This window comes from Bos javanicus, chromosome X (genome assembly GCF_032452875.1).
Source record: "Bos javanicus breed banteng chromosome X, ARS-OSU_banteng_1.0, whole genome shotgun sequence".
In the NCBI taxonomy this organism is placed as follows: domain Eukaryota; kingdom Metazoa; phylum Chordata; class Mammalia; order Artiodactyla; family Bovidae; genus Bos; species Bos javanicus.
The window spans coordinates 46667184-46689728 of NC_083897.1; the positions used below are offsets into that span (position 1 = coordinate 46667184).

The 22545-nt window shown below is 37.3% G+C and overlaps 1 protein-coding gene and 1 non-coding gene across 4 annotated transcripts in view; one reads left to right on the plus strand and one right to left on the minus strand.

The window, feature by feature from the left end:
• The window catches only part of DIAPH2 (diaphanous related formin 2), a 941635-nt gene that overhangs the window by 54366 nt on the left and 864724 nt on the right, over positions 1-22545 (plus strand). For 2 of the 3 annotated variants that reach the window (XM_061409121.1, XM_061409122.1), the window contains exons 2-3: positions 3744-3776; positions 6529-6705. In XM_061409121.1, coding sequence (XP_061265105.1) covers positions 3744-3776; positions 6529-6705 — 210 coding nt within the window. The remainder of the gene's footprint in view (positions 1-3743; positions 3777-6528; positions 6706-22545) is intronic. The other variant, XM_061409123.1, reaches the window with a different exon arrangement.
• Positions 620-752, minus strand: LOC133243592 (small nucleolar RNA SNORA70). Its single transcript, XR_009735143.1, has one exon. It is a non-coding gene; the product is annotated as a small nucleolar RNA SNORA70 (small nucleolar RNA).

The following is a 22545-nucleotide window of genomic DNA, read 5'->3' on the forward strand; positions in this document are numbered from 1 at the left end:
ATGGAGAGTGTGCAGCTCTGTAGGGCCTTGCAGGCTCTTGTAAGGACTTTGACTTTCACTGGAAGTGAAAATAGGGCGCCATTGAAAAGTTTTGAGCAGAGGAGTGATATGATCTGACTTTTTTTTTTTTTTTTCCTAACTAAAGTCCATGGTTTATTCAGATTTCCTTAGCTTTTTCTTTCTTTCTTTTTTTGGACCGGAAAGTAGAATTTATTGGTGTGTGTAAGGAGGGGACAACACCAAGGCTTTCATGAGTGCAGGGGCTGCCATTTGTCCAGAGGGCCAGCATTAGGGATGTATTTGACCACACAGCCATCTGGGATGAGCTGCTTTTCTGCCACCATGTTTTCAATTTTATCCATATTAAATTTAGTAATTTCCCACTTCTTGGAGATGTGAATCTTCTGGCGACCAGGGAACTTGAACTTGGCCCTGTGTAGGGCTTCAATTACATGCTCATTGCTCTGCAGCTTGGTGTGGATGGATGTTATGACTTGGCCAAAGTGGACCCTGGCCACTGTGCCCTGGGGCTTTCCAAAGGCAGTGCATGTACCACTGCCTAGTACATGTGGAGCCTAGATTGGGGACAGCATGCCAGTCATGAAGGTTCACTGGCAAGGGTTGTCTCCAAGGTCCCTTAGGGAAACTTGTACAGGCAACGGCTGCATACACTACTGAGGAGGCTGCTGTTTATAGCCATTGCACACTGGGCCCCAATGGGGAAAGAGCACAGTTGGTTTAACTGGCTGCAAACTGACTTGGGTTTAAACAGTGTCACTTCGTCAGTGTGTTCAGAATTAACTGTAGCAGGGTAACCTGGAAATAGGGACATAAGCTAGGGGGCTCTTACAGAAATCTAGGAATGAGGTGATGCAGTGGCAACTTGAAGCATACGCCCGTGGCGGATTCATGTTGATGTATGGCAAACCAATACAATATTGTAAAATAATTAGCCTCCAATTAAAATAAATAAATTTATACTAAAAATAAAAATAAATAAAAGGCAACTCATCAACTGAAAAAAAAAAAAAAAGGATGTTACTTTGGCAATGAGGAGAGAATTGTGGCAGAGATAATTATTATGAGGCCACTGCCATGACTAGACTCTAAATGGATGGTTTGTATGAGAATGAAGAAGCAACTGCAGAAAGATCACTATGGAACTTGACAACTGTTTGGCTATAGGGAATTAAGGAGAGGGAGGAAACCAAGGTGATATGGAAGACTTGAAACTGGAGGAGTGGGATCCAGATCGTACCCTTACCATAAATGCGACCCTTCTTTTTGAAAGTCTGTCCTGACCCTTTGTGATCATCCTTTGGGCTTATGTAGTGTTTCCGCTGGGTTATTAATTGTCTACTCACTTTTTGCTACTATATTTGCCCTCCTATTACCCACCTTCCAGATCTGAGAGAAGAGCTCTGATTCTTACAATTGTGGCAGTATTAAGGTATAATTAGCAATTAAGAATAATGAAAGACCAAAGAATCTAAATTTATATTTAGTTTGTATATGAAGAATAGCTGATTGAAGAACATTAGTATATATTGGTTAAAGTGAATTCAGTAGATGATACGTTAAGATGTGTTAGGCAAAGACTTTGGTTGGAGGGGAATGCTCTTCGAGGTGATGCTTGACCTTCTGTTAATGGTGACAAAAGGAAGTTACCCAAAGGAAAATTAAACTAATAGGGCTTGGGACATATCTGTGAATTTTAGATTACCATGAACTGTTTCAATTCAGTAGTTCAACCCTAATATCCTACAGCTTAATTATACCAACTGAAGAGGCCATTGACCATTGACTAAGAGTTAGTATCTAGTAACAATCATATCTGTGGTCTGTGGTTGAGTCATTTAGCCTCCACAAGGTTCAGTTCCATCATTTGTAAATTGAGAGGTTTTGATCATATTATCTCAAATTTCATCCAATTTAATAGTGTCTAACTCCATATAATAGAATTTAATATGGATAAAAAATGATAATTTCAAAATGGAGAGTGGGGGTGGGAGAAGAGAACTAAAGTTTCTTCCCGTAAGACAAAGTGGAAATATTGCTAGCAATGTTTTTTGTTTGTTTCTGTCCCCCACAATTAAACTGTCAACATATATTCAATTGAGATACAGATTTAAAGTATTCAAGACATGTGTATACCTTAACTTAGAGAACTGACTAAATTAAATCTTATTTCCCCTGAATTTACATTCTTACTTTGAAGATACATATATGCTTCCAGTCTTGAGTTTATAATCCCAAAGGATGGAAAAAAAAGAAAAGCAGTGGTTGTTTGAAGAACAGTATAACTAATAAATAACACAGGTGGACAGGTAGCAGGCTAAGTGCAGCACTTTTGAGACTTTGACATTTCTCACTCTGATTTTGCATTACAGAAAATCATGAAGCTTGTCATTGTGCATAAAACAGTTTTCTGTACCCCACTGGGAAAATTAAAGAGAACTTACCAGGTAGAGATAGTCTTAGGGTGAATTGATCTCTCTTAAAAAGGCTTCAGTTGTGATATAAATACTCCCCCTTACTTTCTTTTTTATAGGCAGCAAAGATTGATTGGGGTTTGTGTCAGCAGGATGTGATAAAGACATAGTACAAAGATGTAGTTATGTAAATCCTTGAGGGAATCAACAGCTTAAAAGTAGAAAAAGAACTACATGTATAATAGCATATTTGTCCCAACTGATGGAGGGGAGGATGATCTTTAATATCATTTAGTTGGTGGTATTTGAAGATGATTTTATGAGACCCTGTGACCAAATACTTCTCACTTAAAACTCCTACTAGAATTCTTCCCACCAGTGAGCCACATATTTTTCTTAGTTAAAAGGGATGTGAGCATGCATGATGTACATCATTCAGCTTCTATTGTAGGAAATAAATGTATAGGATGTTGTAGAAGGGTTAATTTCTGTTCCTAACATGATTTTTAAAAATCTGATTCTTTCCTAATCACATTTCTTAACTAGCACTTCAACATACTTCAACATATTTATATAATATAACGGCTTTCGTGCTCCTCTTTTGTTATTGTAATTTTGCTGTATCTAAATCTTGAAGTAGTTGTGCCTATATATGCTGTATGGTAATTTTAATTAGTCACTGTATCTTCTAAACTGGAATGTACCATTTCCAATGATTCTCAACGTTAGAGGTAGAAAACCACGTGCAAAAAAAAGTGTTGGAGGTTTTGAGAAATGGGCATATATTAACAGAATCGGTAAGTTCAATGTTATCTAGAATATTTATAAAGTGTTCTATAAATATCTATCCATAACTGAGTTCGAGACTGAGCTGTTTCATGGTATTTCACTACAATTAAATGTGACATTTTTCCTATTGTTCATGGTTTTAAAAAATTTATGTCACTTAAAAATATGATTATTCATGCTAAAACTTTGAAAAAGCTTGACAGGGCTTATGACTTTGTTATATCTTATGTCACATTTGAACACTGTAGTAATGATATGTGATCTAAATCTGACTTTGAGAATTTGGGAGTCATCTTGTAAAACAAAGAGACACCCCCTCCACCAAATCGTCATTTTTAATCCTTAAAAAGTTTTTTTCTCTTGTAAAGAATTTTTATGTTTATATGATATATTTAAATTTTCTAATTCTTTTTGAAGAGTTTTAGTTGATAAAAAATGAGAATCATTCAGATATTTTCTTGTTTGATCTGTAAATGTCTCTTGTCTGACAGTTTTTTTTTTTTTTTTTTTTGGTTTTAATAGAATATTCAAATAAAAACTTTGGCAGATGATGTGGTAAGGTGGACTTAGTAGCATGTTATTATATTATGCATGTTGCTTTTTTTATTAAAGTGGGTGGACATTAAAGCATTGATATATGTAACAATGTGAAAAGTCTAGATGTTTATAAAGTACAGTAGATGGAAGAATTGTCAATAAAAAACAGCAGATGTCTGCAAAAAAATCAGACTTTTCTTTTTTTGAATGTAAAAAGAAACAACTCTATGAGATCTCAAAATAATTTCTATATTGCCATCCTGATACATACCTTAAGCAATTAAAAAACCTATATAAATCTAACTCTGGAAAGCACAAATGTTTCCTTTTTCAGTAGCCATGTAAATCGACCCTGAATATGTTAAGTATTAATATTAACAGTAAAGGAAATTAATTTAAAATAGAAAGGAAGTTAAGTTCATTGTGTTAGCCAGAAATGTGCTATTAAATTTAAAATCCTCAAGTATTTTTGAGCTAAGTCTATTGTAGTAAAACTTATTAAAATTATGGGCTTAAAATTTAAGTGTGCCCTTTAATACCTAATACCCTGGTGGCTCAGATGGTAAAGCATCTGCCTACAATGCGGGAGACCTGGGTTCAATCCCTGCGTCAAGAAGATCCCCTGGAGAAGGAAATGTCAACCCACTCCAGTGCTCTTGCCTCGAAGATCCCATGGACGGAGGATCCTGGTAGGTTACAGTCCATGGGGTCGCAAAGAGTCAGACATGACTGAGCGACTTCACTTAATAGCTAAACTTTTAAAAAAAGGTATTTTAAGCAGTGTCATTTTCTTTTTTCTCTGTGAAATTACCTATCTACAAATAGTGTAGAATATTATTCATGATTTAAGGAAGTGAAAGTATATGGCTTAATTTTATTTTCTTATCAAGATATAGCTGAAAGCAAAAGCCAATTTTCTAGATCGAAGTGAATGGCATAGTGGAAGATCAAATATATATGTAAATAATGCTATTCAGTATAAACAAGCCAGCACTGCAAAAGTAAATATTAAGTGATATAAAGGGAAAGGAATAGAAATATGTTAATTTAATGGTTGATTGCATATTTAAATGCTTTTATGTCCACCATATCTTTTAGTAAAATTTGATTCTTGGTTATGTACTCAGCTTATTTGGGATTGCTTAATATTTTTTCTTGAGTTGTTTGAAGATATACTACATATCTAATCCAACTTAATTTTCCTCAAAGACTTTCAAATTTAAAAGAAAATTGGAAAATATAGAAGGTGATTTGAAGAAGTGAATCTTCAGTGACCACTGGGCTAGGAACCAGGGACTTGTCAATTTGGCAAGTTACTTTTTCTGTGAAATGAGAGTCAACCTAGATGGTTTTTCGTTTCTTCCCACCTCTAAAATATGATTTACATAATCTCTTTGTAAGCAACCATGTACTAAGATCATTTTTGGAATCCTAAATAAGCTGCTTAAAACTGCTCATATTTCTTTCAAAGTATACTTTTTATTAAAAAAGTGTTCTTTGAATGAAAATCACAGATTTTTTTTTTTTTTTAATATGGGTCAACAGTAGTTGACAACATTGTGGTAAGAACGTCTGCGATGCTTTGTATTGTTGAAGTGATTTATAAGCACTTGGTAACATGGCAGTGACAGGCACTGACGTCCTATCTAACATATCTGCTTGTTTGACATGAGCTGACAGTATGCATGTGCTTCTTAACAGAAACCAGAATAAAACTGAGTTGCATTCAGTTTTCTGGTCATTACTAATTTTTGATGTTCACCGTGCTGTGGTTCAAAACAGAATGGCCTGTTTACAGGCAACTGGAGTTGTTAACTCACTTTATGTGAAATTGCAAGCTAATTATAAGAGATTGTGCATGGAATCAATGGTTCTGAGTCAATATCTATAAAGTGGCAAGTTCTTCATAGTTTTGTTTTTAGGAATAAGATATTTCTGTTTGTGTTATATTTCCAGAAAATGGAACAGATAATGTTTTTAATTTTGTTCTGCTTCCTTGTTGGTCCTTTTAGGGAAGAAAAGGTGAGGGTAATAATAGTAAAAACAGCAATAGTAATAAATAGCAGCTAAGTACACTACATGTGTATTTTTAGATCTCACAATAACTCTTTTCTTGCTTTCTCTCTCTCCCCTCCCTTCTTCTCTTCCCTTCATTCCTTCCTTCTATATGTATTAACTTGTTACCCTATTTTAGAAATGAGGAGACAGTTGGAGACCAAGGAGTTTGCACAGGGTAGCCGACCTAGTGAATTGCAGATTCAAACCCAGGGAGTCTGGCTCCATAGTCCATGCTCTTAACCATTATATTCTACCACTACATTGCCAAAGTGCTCATAGATACTTGTCACAATTATTTTGGCATTTTGAAGAACAGAAATGTTAGTATAATTTCCCCCTTAGAATTGAATATCCTTTTCTTTTTCTTCCCTCATAGTTTCAAAGTTGGTGCCAAAGACACATTCTCCCTCAAACCACCACATGACTTTGAGATCAGACTTTTCTCACCTATTTACTGTGCAAAACAGCAATGACAAGGACCTAAGTTTCACTTTTGAGGAATACTTTTCACCCCCTAGACTTCTGAGGCTATCGAGCTACTTCAAGGTTTCACAGTAGTACAGTCTCTAAGTGGAGCTTGCTGCTTAAAATAACATTTTGTCAAAAAGACAATAATATATATTATACTAACTGCCATTTTGATGTTTTGGTTCCTGATGTTGGTGATTCTTGATCTGTTCCTTAGGGCTTCTTTTTTCCTTTCTGTTTGCAGCGTGACCGAATTACAAGTTTCAGAAAATCTACTGTGAAAAAGGAAAAACTTCTTATCCAACATCCTCTTGATTCTCAAGTTGCGATGAATGAGTTTCCAGCTGCTCAGCCATTATACGATGAACGATCTTTGAATTTGTCCGAAAAGGAAGTACTGGATTTATTTGAAAAAATGATGGTAAGTTAGACACCCTGATTTTGTTATAATTTTCAAGTGCATAGCACTGGGTTGGAAGTAGGGCTGTTTGTATGGACTGTGTTTATATCACATAAAGGAGAGGCCAGAAACTTGTTGATATAACAAAATTTTTTTTGAAAGTATCTGGTTTTTTGAGCTACAACATGTTTGTCTCTTCCACTATGAGCTCCTAAAAGCAGGGGCTGTCTTATTTATTTTCATTCTCTGTTATTCAGTAGTCTGTGGCACACTGGATCAGTTTTTTAACTACCTAATTTGTGTTTCTCTCCTATTAAGCTAAACAGGCCTAAGTCCAGTTCTCTGAAAACAATATAAAGTATCATGTTAGGTATATGAAGTAGAGTTTAGAGGACACAATGTTGTAAAAAAAAAAAAAAACATAGAGGAGACAGAATAATTCCTCCAAGATTGTTTTATTATCCATAGTCATACCATCTATATTTTCTAGCATGCTTTTTATATTAAATACGTTCTAGTTTGTGGTCTAGATTATTTCTTAGATAATAAATATAATATTTTGATTTTTCAGCAGTTTATAGTAAGAGGAGAGATGAGGTTTCAGGCCATATTGGATGGATTTGCTTGATCAAAGAAGTGGAGATCCTGATTCATGATTTATTCATTTCTAGTTCTATTCCACTTATCATGGCAATTGTTTTGGTGTGTGTGGATATCTATTCATTTTGAGTTAAGGACTAAAAGAGTTTCAAAGATCTCCAAATAAGAGGTTAAGAATACTGGAAATCTATCAATGGAACAAAGTAGAAAACCTAGAGATATATCCACGCACCTATGGACACCTTATCTTTAACAAAGGAAGCAAGAATATACAATGGAGAATACAGTCTCTTTAACAAGTGGTGCTGGGAAAACTAGTCAACCACTTGTAAAAGAATGAAACTAGAACACTTTCTAATACCATACACAAAAATAAACTCAAAATGGATTAAAGATCTAAACGTAAGACCAGAAACTATAAAACTCCTAGAGAAAAACATAGGCAAAACACTCTCTGACATACATCACAGCAGGATCCTCTATGACCCACCTCTCAGAGTAATGGGAATAAAAGCAAAATAAACAGATGGGACCTAATTAAACTTAAAAGCTTTTGCACAATGAAGGAAACTATAAGCAAGGTGAAAAGACAGCCTTCAGAATGGGAGAAAATAATAGCAAACGAAGCAACTGACAAAGAATTAATCTCAAAAATATATAAGCAACTCCTGCAGCTCAATTCCAGAAAAATAAATGACCCAATCAAAAAATGGGCCAAAGAACTAAATAGACATTTCTCCAAAGAAGACATTCAGATGGCTAACAAACACATGAAAAGATGCTCAACATCACTCATTATCAGAGAAATGCAAATCAAAACCACAATGAGGTACCATCTCACACTAGTCAGAATGGCTGCTATCAAAAAGCCTACAGACAATAAATGCTGGAGAGGGTGCGGAGAAAAGGGAACCCTCTTACACTGTTGGTGGGAATGCAAACTAGTAAGCCGCTATGGAGAACAGTGTGGAGATTCCTTAAAAAACTGGAAATAGAACTGCCTTATGACCCAGCAATCCCACTGCTGGGCATACACACTGAGGAAACCAGAATTGAAAGGGACATGTGTACCCCAATGTTCATCACAGCACTGTTTACAATAGCCAGGACATGGAAGCAACCTAGATGCCCATCGGCAGATGAATGGTAAGAAAGCAGTGGTACATATACACAATGGAGTATTACTCAGCCATTAAAAAGAATGCATTTGAATCAGTTCTAATGAGGTGGGTGAAACTGGAGCCTGTTATACAGAGTGAAGTAAGTCAGGAAGAAAAACAGTATACTGTTTACTAACAGTATACTAACGCATATATATGGAATTTAGAAAGATGGTAATGATGACCCTATATGCAAGACAGCAAAAGAGACATGGATATATAGAACAGTCTTGGACTCTGTGGGAGAAGGTGAGGGTGGGATGATTTGATAGAATAGCATTGAAATATGTATGTTATCATATATGAAATAGATCGCCAGCCCAGGTTGTCAATGCATGAGACAGGGTGCTCAGGGCTGGTGCACTGGGATTACCCTGAGGGATGGGATAGAGAGGGAAGTAGGACGGGGGCTCAGGATGGGGAACATATATACACCCATGGCTGATTCATGTCAGTGTATGGCAAAAACCACTACAATATTGTAATTAGCCTTCAATTAAATAAATTAAAAAAAAAAGAATACTGAAAATCTAGACCCTTCTACTCTGCCCATTATGGAATATCTTGTTCCTATCTAACACCCAATCCCACTATTCATTGAAAGTTGTTGAATAAAAACAAATTCCCTTTATCAGATTAGATCAGTCGCTCAGTCGTGTCCGACTCTTTGCTACCTCATGAATCACAGCACACCAGGCCTCCCATCACCAGCTCCCGGAGTTCACTGAGACTCACGTCCATCGAGTCAGTGATGCCATCCAGCCATCTCATTCTCTGTCGTCCCCTTCTCCTTCTGCCCCCAATCCCTCCCAGCATCAGTCTTTTCCAATGAGTCAACTCTTCACATGAGGTGGCCAAAGTACTGGAGTTTCAGCTTTAGCATCATTCCTTCCAAAGAAGGAATTATCTTTATACTTTTCCTTTAATGCCCTTTCTGTCTAGCCAAAGCTGACATCCAACTTTTCCCATGACACAAGTCCTGACATATCCACTCTCTTCAGACCTTCCTGCCATGTTCCTTGAATGGTCTTTCAATAACCCTTTGTCTTTTAAGGTCTATTATCTGCTGACTGACCTTGATGATGATAGCACCTGGTTATCCTTTTAACCTTTCCCTTGTTATTCATTTTGGTGATTTCTACTATTACATTGATAATCTTGCCATTGCTTTTTTGCCCTTAGTTCCTTGGTCTTCTGAACTCTAACCTCTGCATGTATGTATTTAGCCAATTTTAGGCATGACAGCACTTTGGACTGTGTCATTCTTTGGAATGATTCCACCTCTGAGATCTTTAACCCAAAATTCTTCTCGAAAGGTAAACAACCTATACTACCTTTTCCAGGCCTTTAATTTTACAGGGTATGTTTGTGTAGTGGTTAAGAGCTGAACTCTGGGGTCATTCAGACTTGAGTTTGAGTTCTGGCTGTGCCGTTAATCACATTACCCTGTGAAGTCATGATACATCTTCTCAGCACTTTATTTTCCATAACTCTTAACAAAATTATAATAGTGTCTACATTATATGGTTTATTTAAGGATTAAAGGAGATGATATTCCTGGAATAATGCCTGGCATAAAGTTTTCTATAAAAATAATTTTATGAATATTTATTGTATTTCATTCCTTTATCAAATAAAGCTCTGTTCTTCAGTTTCCAATATTTCCTGATCACCTAGACTGCCCTTCAGTTTGCAATGGGATTGTCTTGTCTTAATCACCCCAACCAACAACAATAGAAACAAACATTTTTTGACACTAATCAAACTTTTTAATCTTTTTTTTTTAAAGTCTTCTTATTTTCACTCAGATTTCACTCAAATGATACTCCTTTAATCTGCTGACAAATTGGTTACTAATTTTTATGGAAGTAAAATAGTTCTTTGAGTTAATCATTGGCATTGCCATATTCTAGTTTACTTTAACTCAACAATTATGGGCCGTCTTCCAGGCCATTTGTTTCCTCTGTCATTTCTAATTGCTTTCCAAATGCCATTGGTTCTGCTTTTGCAATGACTTTGACGTCTTTTTCTACAGTTGTCCTCCAGCTGCTCTTACCCTACTTTAGACAATATCCCTCTCTGATTTTTTCTCACAGACTATGAAAATTGCCTCCTATCTGGTCTTCCTCTTGTCCTCCAGGTTTTTCCTGTTCTGATCCAGTGATGCTTTATTAATGATTCTGAAACAGGTTTCTTTTCTAAAGCTCCAAGTAGGCCCTTCTGTTTTCAGTCATCTTACACGTCCCTACTCCATTCCCTCCACCATACTTATCGATGATTATTTCACACCTTTACTTTGCTGCTCAATCCTCAGAACTCTTACCCATGTTCATGCTCTGCTGATGATCTTGGTGCCTAATTTCATGAGTAAACTGAAGTGATCAGAAGAGAACTTCCACAGACTCCCACCACCATATCTCCTTGTCACCATAGATGAAGTTTTCATCTTTCAATCCTCCCATTTGTGTAGAAGATTCCATTCCTTTTGACCTACTCAAGGACATTACTCCAATCATTTTCTCCTCTGTCGTCTGCCCTTCCCAGCACCTTACAAACATGCTATCTCACTTTACAACTTTTTCATGATCTTATGCCCCTAGCCTATTGCTGCTCAGTTTTTATTCTCCTTTGAAGCAAAACACCTAATAATTTTGTTTATATTCACTGCTTCTGATTTCTCTCGTCCTACTTTCTCTCCTAAACTCACTCTGTCTAGCCTCTATTCCATCATTCTATCAAAATTGGGTTTATCAGTGTCACCAAAAATCATGCTGCCTAGCCCCATATTCAGTTCTCAGTTCTTATCTTAACCAACCTACCAGCAGTGTTGATGCAGTTGGTTATACATCTCCCTCCCCTTACCCCCCTGGGGCATTAATTTTGTTTTTCTCCAAACTCTTTGGCTGCTGCTTCAGTTTTCTTTGCTGATTCCTTTTAGTGTCCTCAACTTTTAAATGTTGGAGGGGCCTGGGGATCAGTCCTTGGAATCTTCTCTTCTCTACACTATCTTTTTTTGTTATTGCAACTAATTCTATGGCTTTACATTCCATTTGTATGCTCACAATTTTCAAATTTATCTCCAGCTTAGTCCTCATGTCTGAAATCAAGACTCTCATAATCGTATTTCGTAATCAGCCACTCTCCCTGGATGGATGGTCAGTAGACTTCTAAAAGTACCATATCAAAAAACTAAGCTGTTAATATTCTCCTCCAGACTTGCTCCTCCTGGTGTCTTCCCCTTCTCAGTCGATGGTATATCCATCTGTTCAGTTACTTGGGCCAAACACTTTAGGATTATCCTTGATTACTCTCTCTTTGTCACATTCCACATTTAATTTGCTAGGAAACCCATAAGCTCTACCCTCAAAGTAAGGTACTTGTAAAAGCTGACCATTTCTTACCACCTTCACTGGTCCCATACTAGTTGAAGCCTCACCTAGGCTGCTACAGGAGTGGCAGAGCTATTATGATTAACAGAGTTCCTCACTTGTCTCCCTGCTTCCACCATGACCCTCTACAGTGTATTCTCAAATATTACCCATTTAAAACCTGACAACATCATGTCATTTGGGTTCTCAAATCTTTCCATAGCTTCTGAAATCTCTCCATAGCTTCTCAAATCTCTCCTATGGCTTCCTAATTCCTCCAGGATACAAAAACCAGTATCCTTAAAAGAGTAAGGCCCTCTATGATTTGATCCCCAATTTACCTTTCTGAAGGACTTTCCTGGTGGCTCAGGTGGTAAAGAATCTGCCTACAATGTGGGAGACCTGGGTTCGATCCCTGGGTTGGGAAGATCCCCTGGAGAAGGAAATGGCAAACCACTCCAATATTCTTGCCTGGAGAATTCCATGGACAGAGGAGCCTGGTGGGCTACAGTCCAAGGGGTTGCAAAGAGTTGGACGTGGCTGAGTGACTAACATTTTCACAATTTGACCCTTTTGATATCTTCCTCTACTACCCTTTTCATTTGCTCATTTGCTTCAGTTACACGCATTCATTTTACGTGATGATAGCCATAAACAAAAAATGATTCCTGGCTGTTTTAAATTTTTAAATTTCTGTACAGCATTTACAGTGTTTTCAAACCTTTTATAGAATTTTTGTTTTGTGGTTTGAATATTAATTCTAATATTTCATCAGCAGTTTACCACATCCCTCTTTAAATGTGACATGTTTTTTAAAAGATTTACTTGTGGGTTCATAAATGTTAAAGAAAGGTACAACCTGGTGCCACATTGTCCAAATGATAATTTTTCCTTCCATGGAAATGTTGGAAGAGGAAATCAGAGAATTGTGGTTTGCTTAAAAGTAAAAACAAAAGATCAATTAAAAAAAAAAAAAACTTTTAAAGGGTTGTGTCTCTTCTTTGAGAGAAGTCTGCTGCTGCTGCTGCTAAGTCACTTCAGTCATGTCCGACTCTGTGCGACCCCATAGACGGCAGCCCACCAGGCTTCCCCGTCCCTGGGATTCTCCAGGCAAGAACACTGGAGTGGGTTGCCATTTCCTTCTCCAATGCATGAAAGTGAAAAGTGAAATTGAAGTCGCTCAGTCGTGTCTGACTCTTAACAACCCCATGAACTTCAGCCTTCCAGGCTCCTCCGTCCATGGGATTTTCCAGGCAAGAGTACTGGAGTGGGGTGCCGTTGCCTTCTCCGTGAGAGAAGTCTACTTGTATATTAAACATTATATATTTTCTTTATTATCTTTTGTTTGACTATAATCAGATTAAATGAACAACTTATTTTATGAATTATCGTAGCTCACATTTACTGTGCACTTATGGGCCCAGCATGTAATTGAATACTTTATTTGTATTATTTCAGCTGATCCTTGTGACAGTGCTGCAAAGTAGGCAACATAGTTATACTCTATTTTTCAGATAAGGATATTAAGGCTTCAGTTCAGTTCAGTCGCTCAGTCATGTCCAACTCTTTGTGACCCCGTGAACTGCAGCACGCCAGGTCTCCCTGTCCATCACCAATTCCGGGAGTTCACCCAAACCCATGTCCACTGAGTCAGTGATGCCATCCAATCATCTCATCCTCTGTCGTTGCCTTTTCCTCCTGTCCTCAATCTTTCCCAGCATCAGGGTCTTTTCCAGTGAGTCAGCTCTTTGCATCAGGTGGCCAAAGTATTGGAGTTTCAGCTTCAACATCAGTCCTTCCAGTGAACCCCCAGGACTGATCTCCTTCAGGATGGAATGGTTGGATCTCCTTGCAGTCCAAGGGACTCTCAAGAGTCTTCTCCAACACCACAGTTCAAAAGCATCAGTCTTTGGCACTCAGCTTTCTTTATAGTCCAACTCTCACATCCATACATGACTACTGGAAAAACCATAGCCTTCACTAGACAGACTTTTGTTGACAGAGTAATGTCTCTGCTTTTTAATATGCTGTCTAGGTTGGTCATAACTTTCCTTCCAAGGAGTAAGAGTCCTTTAATTTCATGTCTGCAATCACCATCTGCAGTGATTTTGGAGCCCCAAAAATAAAGTCAGCCACTGTTTCCCCATCTATTTGCCATGAAGTGATGGGACCAGATGCCATGATATTAGTTTTCTGAATGTTGAGCTTTAAGCAAACTTTTTCACTCTCCTCTTTCACTTTCATCAAGAGACTCTTTAGTAGTTCTTCTTCACTTTCTGCCACAAGGGTGGTGTCATTTGCATATCTGAGGTTATTGATATTTCTCCCACTAATCTTGATTCCAGCTTGTGCTTCCTCCAGCCCAGCATTTTTCCCATTCTATTGTTTTCCTCTATTTCTTTGCATATTAAGGCTTAGGAAGAGGGTAAAGAAATTGGTTCTGTAACTTGCCTAAGCTAATAAGGGGTTGAGGTGGAACTTAAATTTAGGTACACAAAAATCTAAAACATTGGCATTTTGGTAATCTCTATCTTTAATAATTTTACATTTAAGCTGAATTTAAATTTTGTACATTTTCCTTGCACACATACTCAGTGGAAGTAGAAGGCAACTCAGAGGTACATTGCCTCACAGATAAAATCAACTTGAGATGGAAAGTTGTATTTTTACAAGTTACTGCTTTTTATAAAGCATTACTTGTAAAGAAGGAGGCCCGCAATTTACTAATGGAAAACTGTTAAAATGCTGTTTTCAAAGTTGATTGAGTTAACAGTCTGAAGTCTTTCTGTTTCTAAAATATAGAAGTCAATTTCTAGATATGAAATTTCCCTTTTTTAAAATTCTTTTGTGGGTGTCCTTCCATGAACAAATAATGTGATAGATGTTGTTACAATGATGTAATTGATGGCTATTATGACAATCTTATCTCTCTTGATTCTCATCCTTTGTTGTGGTATTCCTCTTACCAGATATTTTAGACTTTAGAGAACTACAGAAGTTTAGACCATTGGGCCCAAACACCTTGTATGTGTTTTAGGATAACATACCTTGAGGTATGAAGCATTTAAAATAATTGCATAAAATAGCACATTATACACAGAAATAGAGTATGGGATACTTGAGAAGAAATATGTAAAAATTGCAATATAATTTATTATTTGGGATTTCTGGGTGATGATATATTTTGGTGAAACTTTTGGTGAAAGGCTTAAATAATAAAAGGCAACTTTCAAATAAATCCTCATTACTCTGATAATTGAAATTGTTGTTCTATATGAGGATCATATCTGTCAGCAGCAGTTCTCCCCATATAGGCTTGTAGATGTAGATAATAGGGAAATATTGGGCTCAATATGAAATTAGTATAGATTTTTTTAAAGAAAATATTAATTCTTTGATTACTGTAACTTTTATTTAGCTACTAATAGCTCGTTTCAAAAATAACTTGACACTTTATAGCCAAGTAAAATCCTGGAACAAGTCCAGTTAACTGAAAGATCCGGACAGTTAGGTTTTACTTTACTACTGAGGTCAGTTCAGTTCAGTCGCTCGGTCCTGTCTGACTCTTTGCGACCCTATGGACTGCAGCACGCCAGGCTTCCCTGTTTATCACCAGCTCCCAGAGCTTACTCAGACTCATATCCATCGAGTCGGTGATGCCATCCAACCATATCATCCTCTGTTGTCCCCTTCTCCTCCTGCCTTCAATCTTTCCCAGCATCAGGGTCTTTTCCAATGAGTCAGTTCTTTGCATCAGGTGACCAAAGTATTGGAGTTTCAGCTTCAGCATCAGTTCTTCCAATGAATATTCAGGACTGAAATCCTTTAGGATTGACTGGTTGGATCTCCTTGCAGTCCAAGGGACTCTCAAGAGTCTTCTCCAATACCAAAGTTCAAAAGCATCGATTCTTCAGTGCTTAGCTCTCTCTATAGTCCAACTCTTACATCCGTACATGACTACTGGAAAAACCATAGCTTTGACTAGATGGACCTTTTTCAGCAAAGTAATGTCTCTGCTTTTTAGTATGCTGTCTAGGTGTGTCATACATTTTCTTCCAAGGAGCAAGAGTCTTTTAATTTCATGGCTGCAGTCACGATGTGCAATGATTTTGGAGCCCAAGAAAATGAAGTCTGTCACTGTTTCCATTGTTTCCCCATCAATTTGCCATTAAGTGACGGGACCAGATACCATGATCTTAGTTTTCTGAATATTGAGTTTTAAGCCAGCTTTTTCACTCTCCTCTTTCACTTTCGTCAAGAGGCTCTTTAGTAGTTCTTCTTTGCTTTCTGCCATAAGGGTGGTGTCATCTGCATTTCTGAGGTTATTGATATTTCTCCCAGCAATCTTGATTCCAGCTTGTGCTTTATCCAGCCTGTCATTCTGCATCTAAGTTAAATAAGCAGGGTGACAATATACAGCCTTGACATACTCCTTTCCCAGTTTGGAACCAGTCTGTTGTTCCCTGTCCAGTCTAACTGTTGCTTCTTGACCTGCATTTAGATTTCTCAGGAGGAAGTTCAGGTGGTCTGGTATTCCCATCTCTTTAAGAATTTTCCACAGTTTGTTGTGATCCACTCAGTCAAAGGTGATTACTAATGTACCACTGGGGCTTCCCAGGTGGTGCTAGTGATAAAGAACCTGCCTGCCAACACAAAAGATGAGAGAGACATGGGTTCAGTCCTTGGGTTGGGAAGATGTCCTGAAGAAGGGCATGGCAACCCACTCCAGTATTCTTGCCTGAGAAATCCCATGGACAGAGGACCCTGATGGGCTACAGTCCATAGGATCACAAAGAGTCAGACAAGACTGAAGTGACTTAGCATGCACATACACATGTACCACTGACACTGACATCTGTTATGCATTGATATGCCAGGTTCTGTATTGTGGCTGCTCAAGGAAGTAAGTAATAGGCAGATTTTTGGAGTAATGGTACCAATGGCTATTGCTGACAGATGTAAAGCTCCAAATTTGAAACTTTTAGATGATTGCTTATTTCATGGAGCACACGCTGTTTATTAGCAGTCTTCAATAGTTTGTAAAACTTGATTTTTCACTTGAAATGTAGTCTTTGCCTATTAATTTACGATTAGAAAGTGTTTTTTTTTTAATTAAAACTTTTAAGAATGAAAAGAAAAACCACACTTGTTTTTATATGATTTTTGTTATTACCCACATGGGGTAAATTATACTTGCTCTTTAAGATTCCTGTTCCCCTTTTCAGCCCAGTCATGTTTTCAAATCTTCCATAGTGGATAAAGGTAGTCGGATCAAAGCAAGAATATTTCTTCCACATTTTGGGGAGCGTAACTTTAAAAGATGACTGAATTGTCATAATATTACATATCACTTTTAACCCCAAATTCAAATTTGAATGAGGTTCATATTCATCGCAGAGAAGGCAATGGCACCCCACTCCAGTACTCTTGCCTGGAAAATCCCATGGACCGAGGAGCCTGTTGGGCTGAAGTCCATGGGGTTGCTAAGAGTCGGAGACGACTGAGCATCTTCACTTTCACTTTCATGCATTGGAGAAGGAAATGGCAACCCACTCCAGTGTTCTTGCCTGGAGAATCCCAGGGACGGGGAGCCTGGTGGGCTGCCATCTATGGGGTCGCACAGAGTCGGACATGACTGAAGCAACTTAGCAGCAGTAGCAGCAGCAGCAGCATATTCATCGTGTTTCTCAAGTTAATCAGACATTTTGTGTTGTCTGTAATTAAGGTTGGTGAAATATCTCCTCTCTTCCATTTTAAATATAAGGAAATTTATAATGCTGTAATTGAGTTATATTCAACATGTTAGGATATCCTAGCCTTTGAGTTTACTGAGAGTAACTGAGCTGGTCTTTGTACATTGAGTATACCAATTAAGGATTATTAAATGTTCAGTAGCAATAGCTCGTTTTTATCCAAACTGAATTAATTAGAGCAAGGAGAGAAATGCGTCTGGACACTGTCCGTTTACTTTTGAATATTATTGCCCTTTTGTATCCAACTGTTCTTTTTTTTTGGCTTGGAGGATAGGGGATTTCCATTTTAAGCTTAAAAATAAACATATAGAGATGTCTTGGAAGTTCAAGTTGGAATTTAATTTGTTTTAGCTAGTACAATGATTTATTGAGTGGATGTCCAGCTTGCACTGGTCACACTAGATTCCTATAGATATGTCTATAAGAACTGTGTTCTTATATAGGTAAATAAATAGTTTAATTGTGTACAAAAGATGAGGCTAGTGATAATTTGTGATTAATTTCTAGGCACACGTCATTTCAATTTCAGTCATTTTTTAAAATAATTTTTATTTATTATTTTTGGCTGTGCTGGGTCTTCATTACTGCAAGGTTTTTCTCTAGTTGTGACAAGTGGGGGCTCTTCTCTAGTTGTGGTGTGTGGGCTTCTCATTTTGGTGGCTTCTCTTGTTATGGCTTCTGGGCTCCAGAGCACAGGCTTAGAAATTGTGCATGGGCTTAGTTGCTCCAAGGTATGTGGGATCCTCCTGGATCAGGGGTTGAACCTGTGTCTCCTGCATTGGCAAGCAAATTCTTTACCACTGAGCCAGCAGGGAAGCCCCTCAATTTCAGTTACTAAAGGCAATGCAAATGTGATGTTTTATACTTTGTTTCTATTCAGCAATTTACATTAATGTATTTTGCATTTTGGCATAATTTAATGAGAGTGTAGTTATATGCAATAAATACTAAATTGTCTGTCCTATATTCCATGTGGTAGAACTCTTATAAAGAATCCCAAAGGTTTTCAGTTTGTTCTCTCACTTTTGCTTTTCATCAGTTTTGAGAGCCAGTTTGACTTTGGACCCTAGGTGTTGTCCGTGACTGCTGTCATGGCTTTCTTTGTCACCCAACACCAGTCTTTTAGGAGTTGATTAGCCTGGATGAGAACCTTTTAGTGTTCTAAGCGTGTGGATACTTAATCGTGTCTGACGACCCTATGGACTGTGGCCCACTAGGCTCCTCTGTCCATGGAATTCTCCAGGCAAGAATACTGGAGTGGGTTGTGATTTCCTCCAGCAGGGGATCTTTCCAACCCAGGGACTGAACCCACATCTCCTGTATTGCAGGTGGATTCTTTACTGCTGAGCCACTGGGGAAGCTCGCTCTCAGCATAAGTAACTTTAGTTAAAGGTCAAGTTACTATACAACAGTTATTGGTGGCATAGGACTCAAAATCTATAATAGGGCATGGAAACAGTTTCCAGGAATGGCTAGATCCTTAGAAATTGTCTTCTTAGCCTACTTTCCACTTTTTATACTCATATTTCCAATATCTTTACTCCTTGTCATTAGACTGAGAAAACACCAGCATCAGATCTAGTCATTTTATTTTCTTAAACACACTCACTCCCAAGTAAAGCATATAAAGGAGGAGTAAAACTCACCCCATAAATAGATCTTAAAGGTAACTAAATCTGGGTCACTTTTAAGTTTTCTTCCCAAGTACAATTCTCATTGAAGGTTCACAAATGAGGGAGTAGTAGGCTAGAAGTCCAGGAAGAGAAACTAAAGGAAACAGGTTTGCAAATTTTCTCTAATTGTAGCTAATAAACTTCACAATTCATTGCTTCTGTCTGTTCTGATTTGTACATAGAAATGTTCCTTAAAGAGGTTTTTTTTTTTTTCTGTTTGAAAAGTTCCACTAGTGTTTGTTTTTTTTTTTTTTTTGCTGTGAAGGCATTTTCACAACCATGTATTGATATGCACAGTGTGCCAGGTCATGTGCTACCTGCTGGAAGTACACACAGATTAATGCAATTCCTCCCTTGCCCCCAAAGAGCTCAGAATTTAGTCAGGGAGACAAGCAAGTAAACATAGGGTTTCCATGGTAATAAGACAGCTGTGAATAGGCTTTTGTGAGTACTTAACCCAGCACAAGGGCTCAGGGAGGAAACAGAAAATCTGAATATCCTATGAGACCCAGTGTCACTTCTGAGTTTTCAGAGTTTTAATTTTTTGACATTAAAGGGTTCTCAGAATTTGAATGACTTAATTCATTAAGGTCCAATGCCTTCTATATGCCAGGTGCTGTTAAGCTCTGAGTAGAGAGAGAGCAGAGAACAACTTAAGGAAAATCCCTACTGTCTCTGGTGGCTCATATGATAAAGAATCCACCTGCAATGTGGGAGACCTGGGTTCAATCCCTGGGTTGGGAAGATCCCCTGGAGGAGGGCATAGCGACCCACTCCAGTATTCTTGCCTGGAGAGTCCCCATGGATCAAGGAGCCTGGTGGGCTACAGTCCATGGGGTTGCAAAGAGTCAGACACGACTGAGTGACTAAGCACACAATTGTGGGGAAAAATAGAAGAAAAAAAGCGAAGACAAATTTCTGTGTCATGGAGAAATTTACTTGACAACTCTACTGAGTGCCAGATACTTTGTTAGATGCAAGGGAACATAAAAATGACAAAGACACTATCCCAGCTTCTGGGGTTTTAGTTTGTATGAGTTTTATACTTTTTATATTTTTTAATAGATTTTATACTTTTAAATGGTTGCAGAAAATCAAAAGAAGACTGTTTCAGGGCACATGAAAAATTGTGAAATTCAATGTTCATAAACACAATTTTGTTGAATGCAGCCACAGCCATTTGTTTACATATTGTTGATGGCTCCTTTTGCACTGTGGAGTTGGGTAGTTGTGACAAAGTCCCTGTGACCTGCAAAGCCTAAAACATTTACTGTCTGGCCCTTTACAGAAAAAGTGTCAATGTCTGGACTAGTGTAATAGTCTCTAAACTCTCTGATTTCCTAGCCTGTTAGAAAAAATATATATTTGAGCAAGTAACCCAAACATGTTTTAACTAAAAAAAATATACTCATGTGTATGTACTAGTACTTTGTATAAAGTACAGACATAGAAAGGGATAAGAACATGCAAAGAACAAGATTTTTAGGTGATTTTAAATGAGTTTATTTATTAATGGTGTAAAAGCCTTTGCTGACATGATTATTACTGTTTTAGTGAGAGCAATGTCATTGTGTTATTATTTTTTATGTCTTGTTTAAAAAAAGACTAATTAGAAGGTTTAGTTCTAAGTCCATTTTATTTTGATACTTGGTTTAATGTCTCTTATAGTTGAAACATAAATCTGACAATACATAGGTCCAAGTGGAACGAGAACATTGTTAGTTACACTTATTAAATCATAGTATTAACTTTGCTCATTCCAATCCATGAATCGAGCTAAGGTTTTCTGCTGAACTGAACCATCTCCCTTAATGACAGTCAGTTGTTCTTGAAACTTATCTGAAGTGTTGCATTTTTATATTTGCAAATAAATGGATTCTAATGGGTTTTGAAAAACGGGCTTCACTAGATGTCATCAGGGACATGGGCCCTTTGCATCTTCCTTCTATATGCTTGATGTGTAGACCCTCATCCCCATGTTTATCTAATTATATCTGCTGCAGACGTTGCACCTGATGCTTGGAAGAAGGAGGAAGAGGTGAGTCATGAAAGGATGAAGGAGATCTACCTGGCAGTTGAGTGTGTCAGTGTGTGGCTTTTTCAGTGAGGTTCATTTGAAGCAGTTACTTTCTCACCAGCTGTTAAATTATTAAGGGATTGCTTGTACTTTTGTGAATGAAAAATGCCCATCATGTGAAATTTCAGAAGTTTTAAAAATCTTTGTCTTGAGATAGCCAGAAATCTCTCTGTAAAATACATGTATCATTCTCGCTTTCTATCTCATTTTAAAATATTGTAAATATTCTGCTCTATTTTAAATATCTTGTTTTATTAATTAAAAAAAAAACCTACATTCTAATGTATTTTGGTTTCAACTTCTTGCAGTGGTTTGGATTTTATATGTGGGGCAAACTTCCCTACTCAGGAATGCTTCTCACTTACAGTTTTTTCATAAAACATCCTTTTATTAAATAAATCATTTATTTTGGCAATATGTTTTCTCGGATTGTTCCACTAGTGACTCAAAGAAATGTAGTTTTAATACTTTATTATTGAAACAATCTAGTAAATAATATAAGCTGAGTTGTTTAAAAGGAAAAACAGCTGTATTTTCATTCAACTGTATGATAAACCTCCCACACTGAGTAATTTTTCTAATACTTGCTCTAGCATATTTTCAGCAGTGATTTCTATATGCCTTCTGACAGTATTGGCTGACAAAATAATGTGTTTTAGTTTACTACCATGTTGTTTTGCATATATTATCTCAGCTTCTTATACCAAGTGTTCCTCCAATGTCATGGGACCTTTTGTCTTTTGCTATTAAAGAAAGAAAACAAACGAGAGGCTTCTAAATGTGTGTCATTAAGTTTACAAAATTTCACTAAGTATTGGATTGCATATCACATGATTCTACTTATTGCTGAGAAAATAGAAAAAGCTTCTTTCATGCTCTAGATGTTTGAATTTTAAATGGTCTGTAAGTTTGAGGTAGCTTTAGGGCATGGCAACCCACTCCAGTATTCTTGCCTGGAGAATCCCCATGGACAGAGGAACCTGGCAGGCTACAGTCCATGGGGTCACAAAGAGTTGGACACAACTGAACGACTAAGCACAACACAGCACTCACTATCATTAGCTATATATTTTTAGGTACAATGTGCACATAAAGTGAGAGTCATCAATGATGGTTGATAATTTCAGATTTTTACATTAGTAACTTTTAATCTTGTGGGACCAGCTTCTTATTAGCCTTATATTTTTGTTATTTTTAACACATGATATGACTGAGGAAAGGCTCAGACTT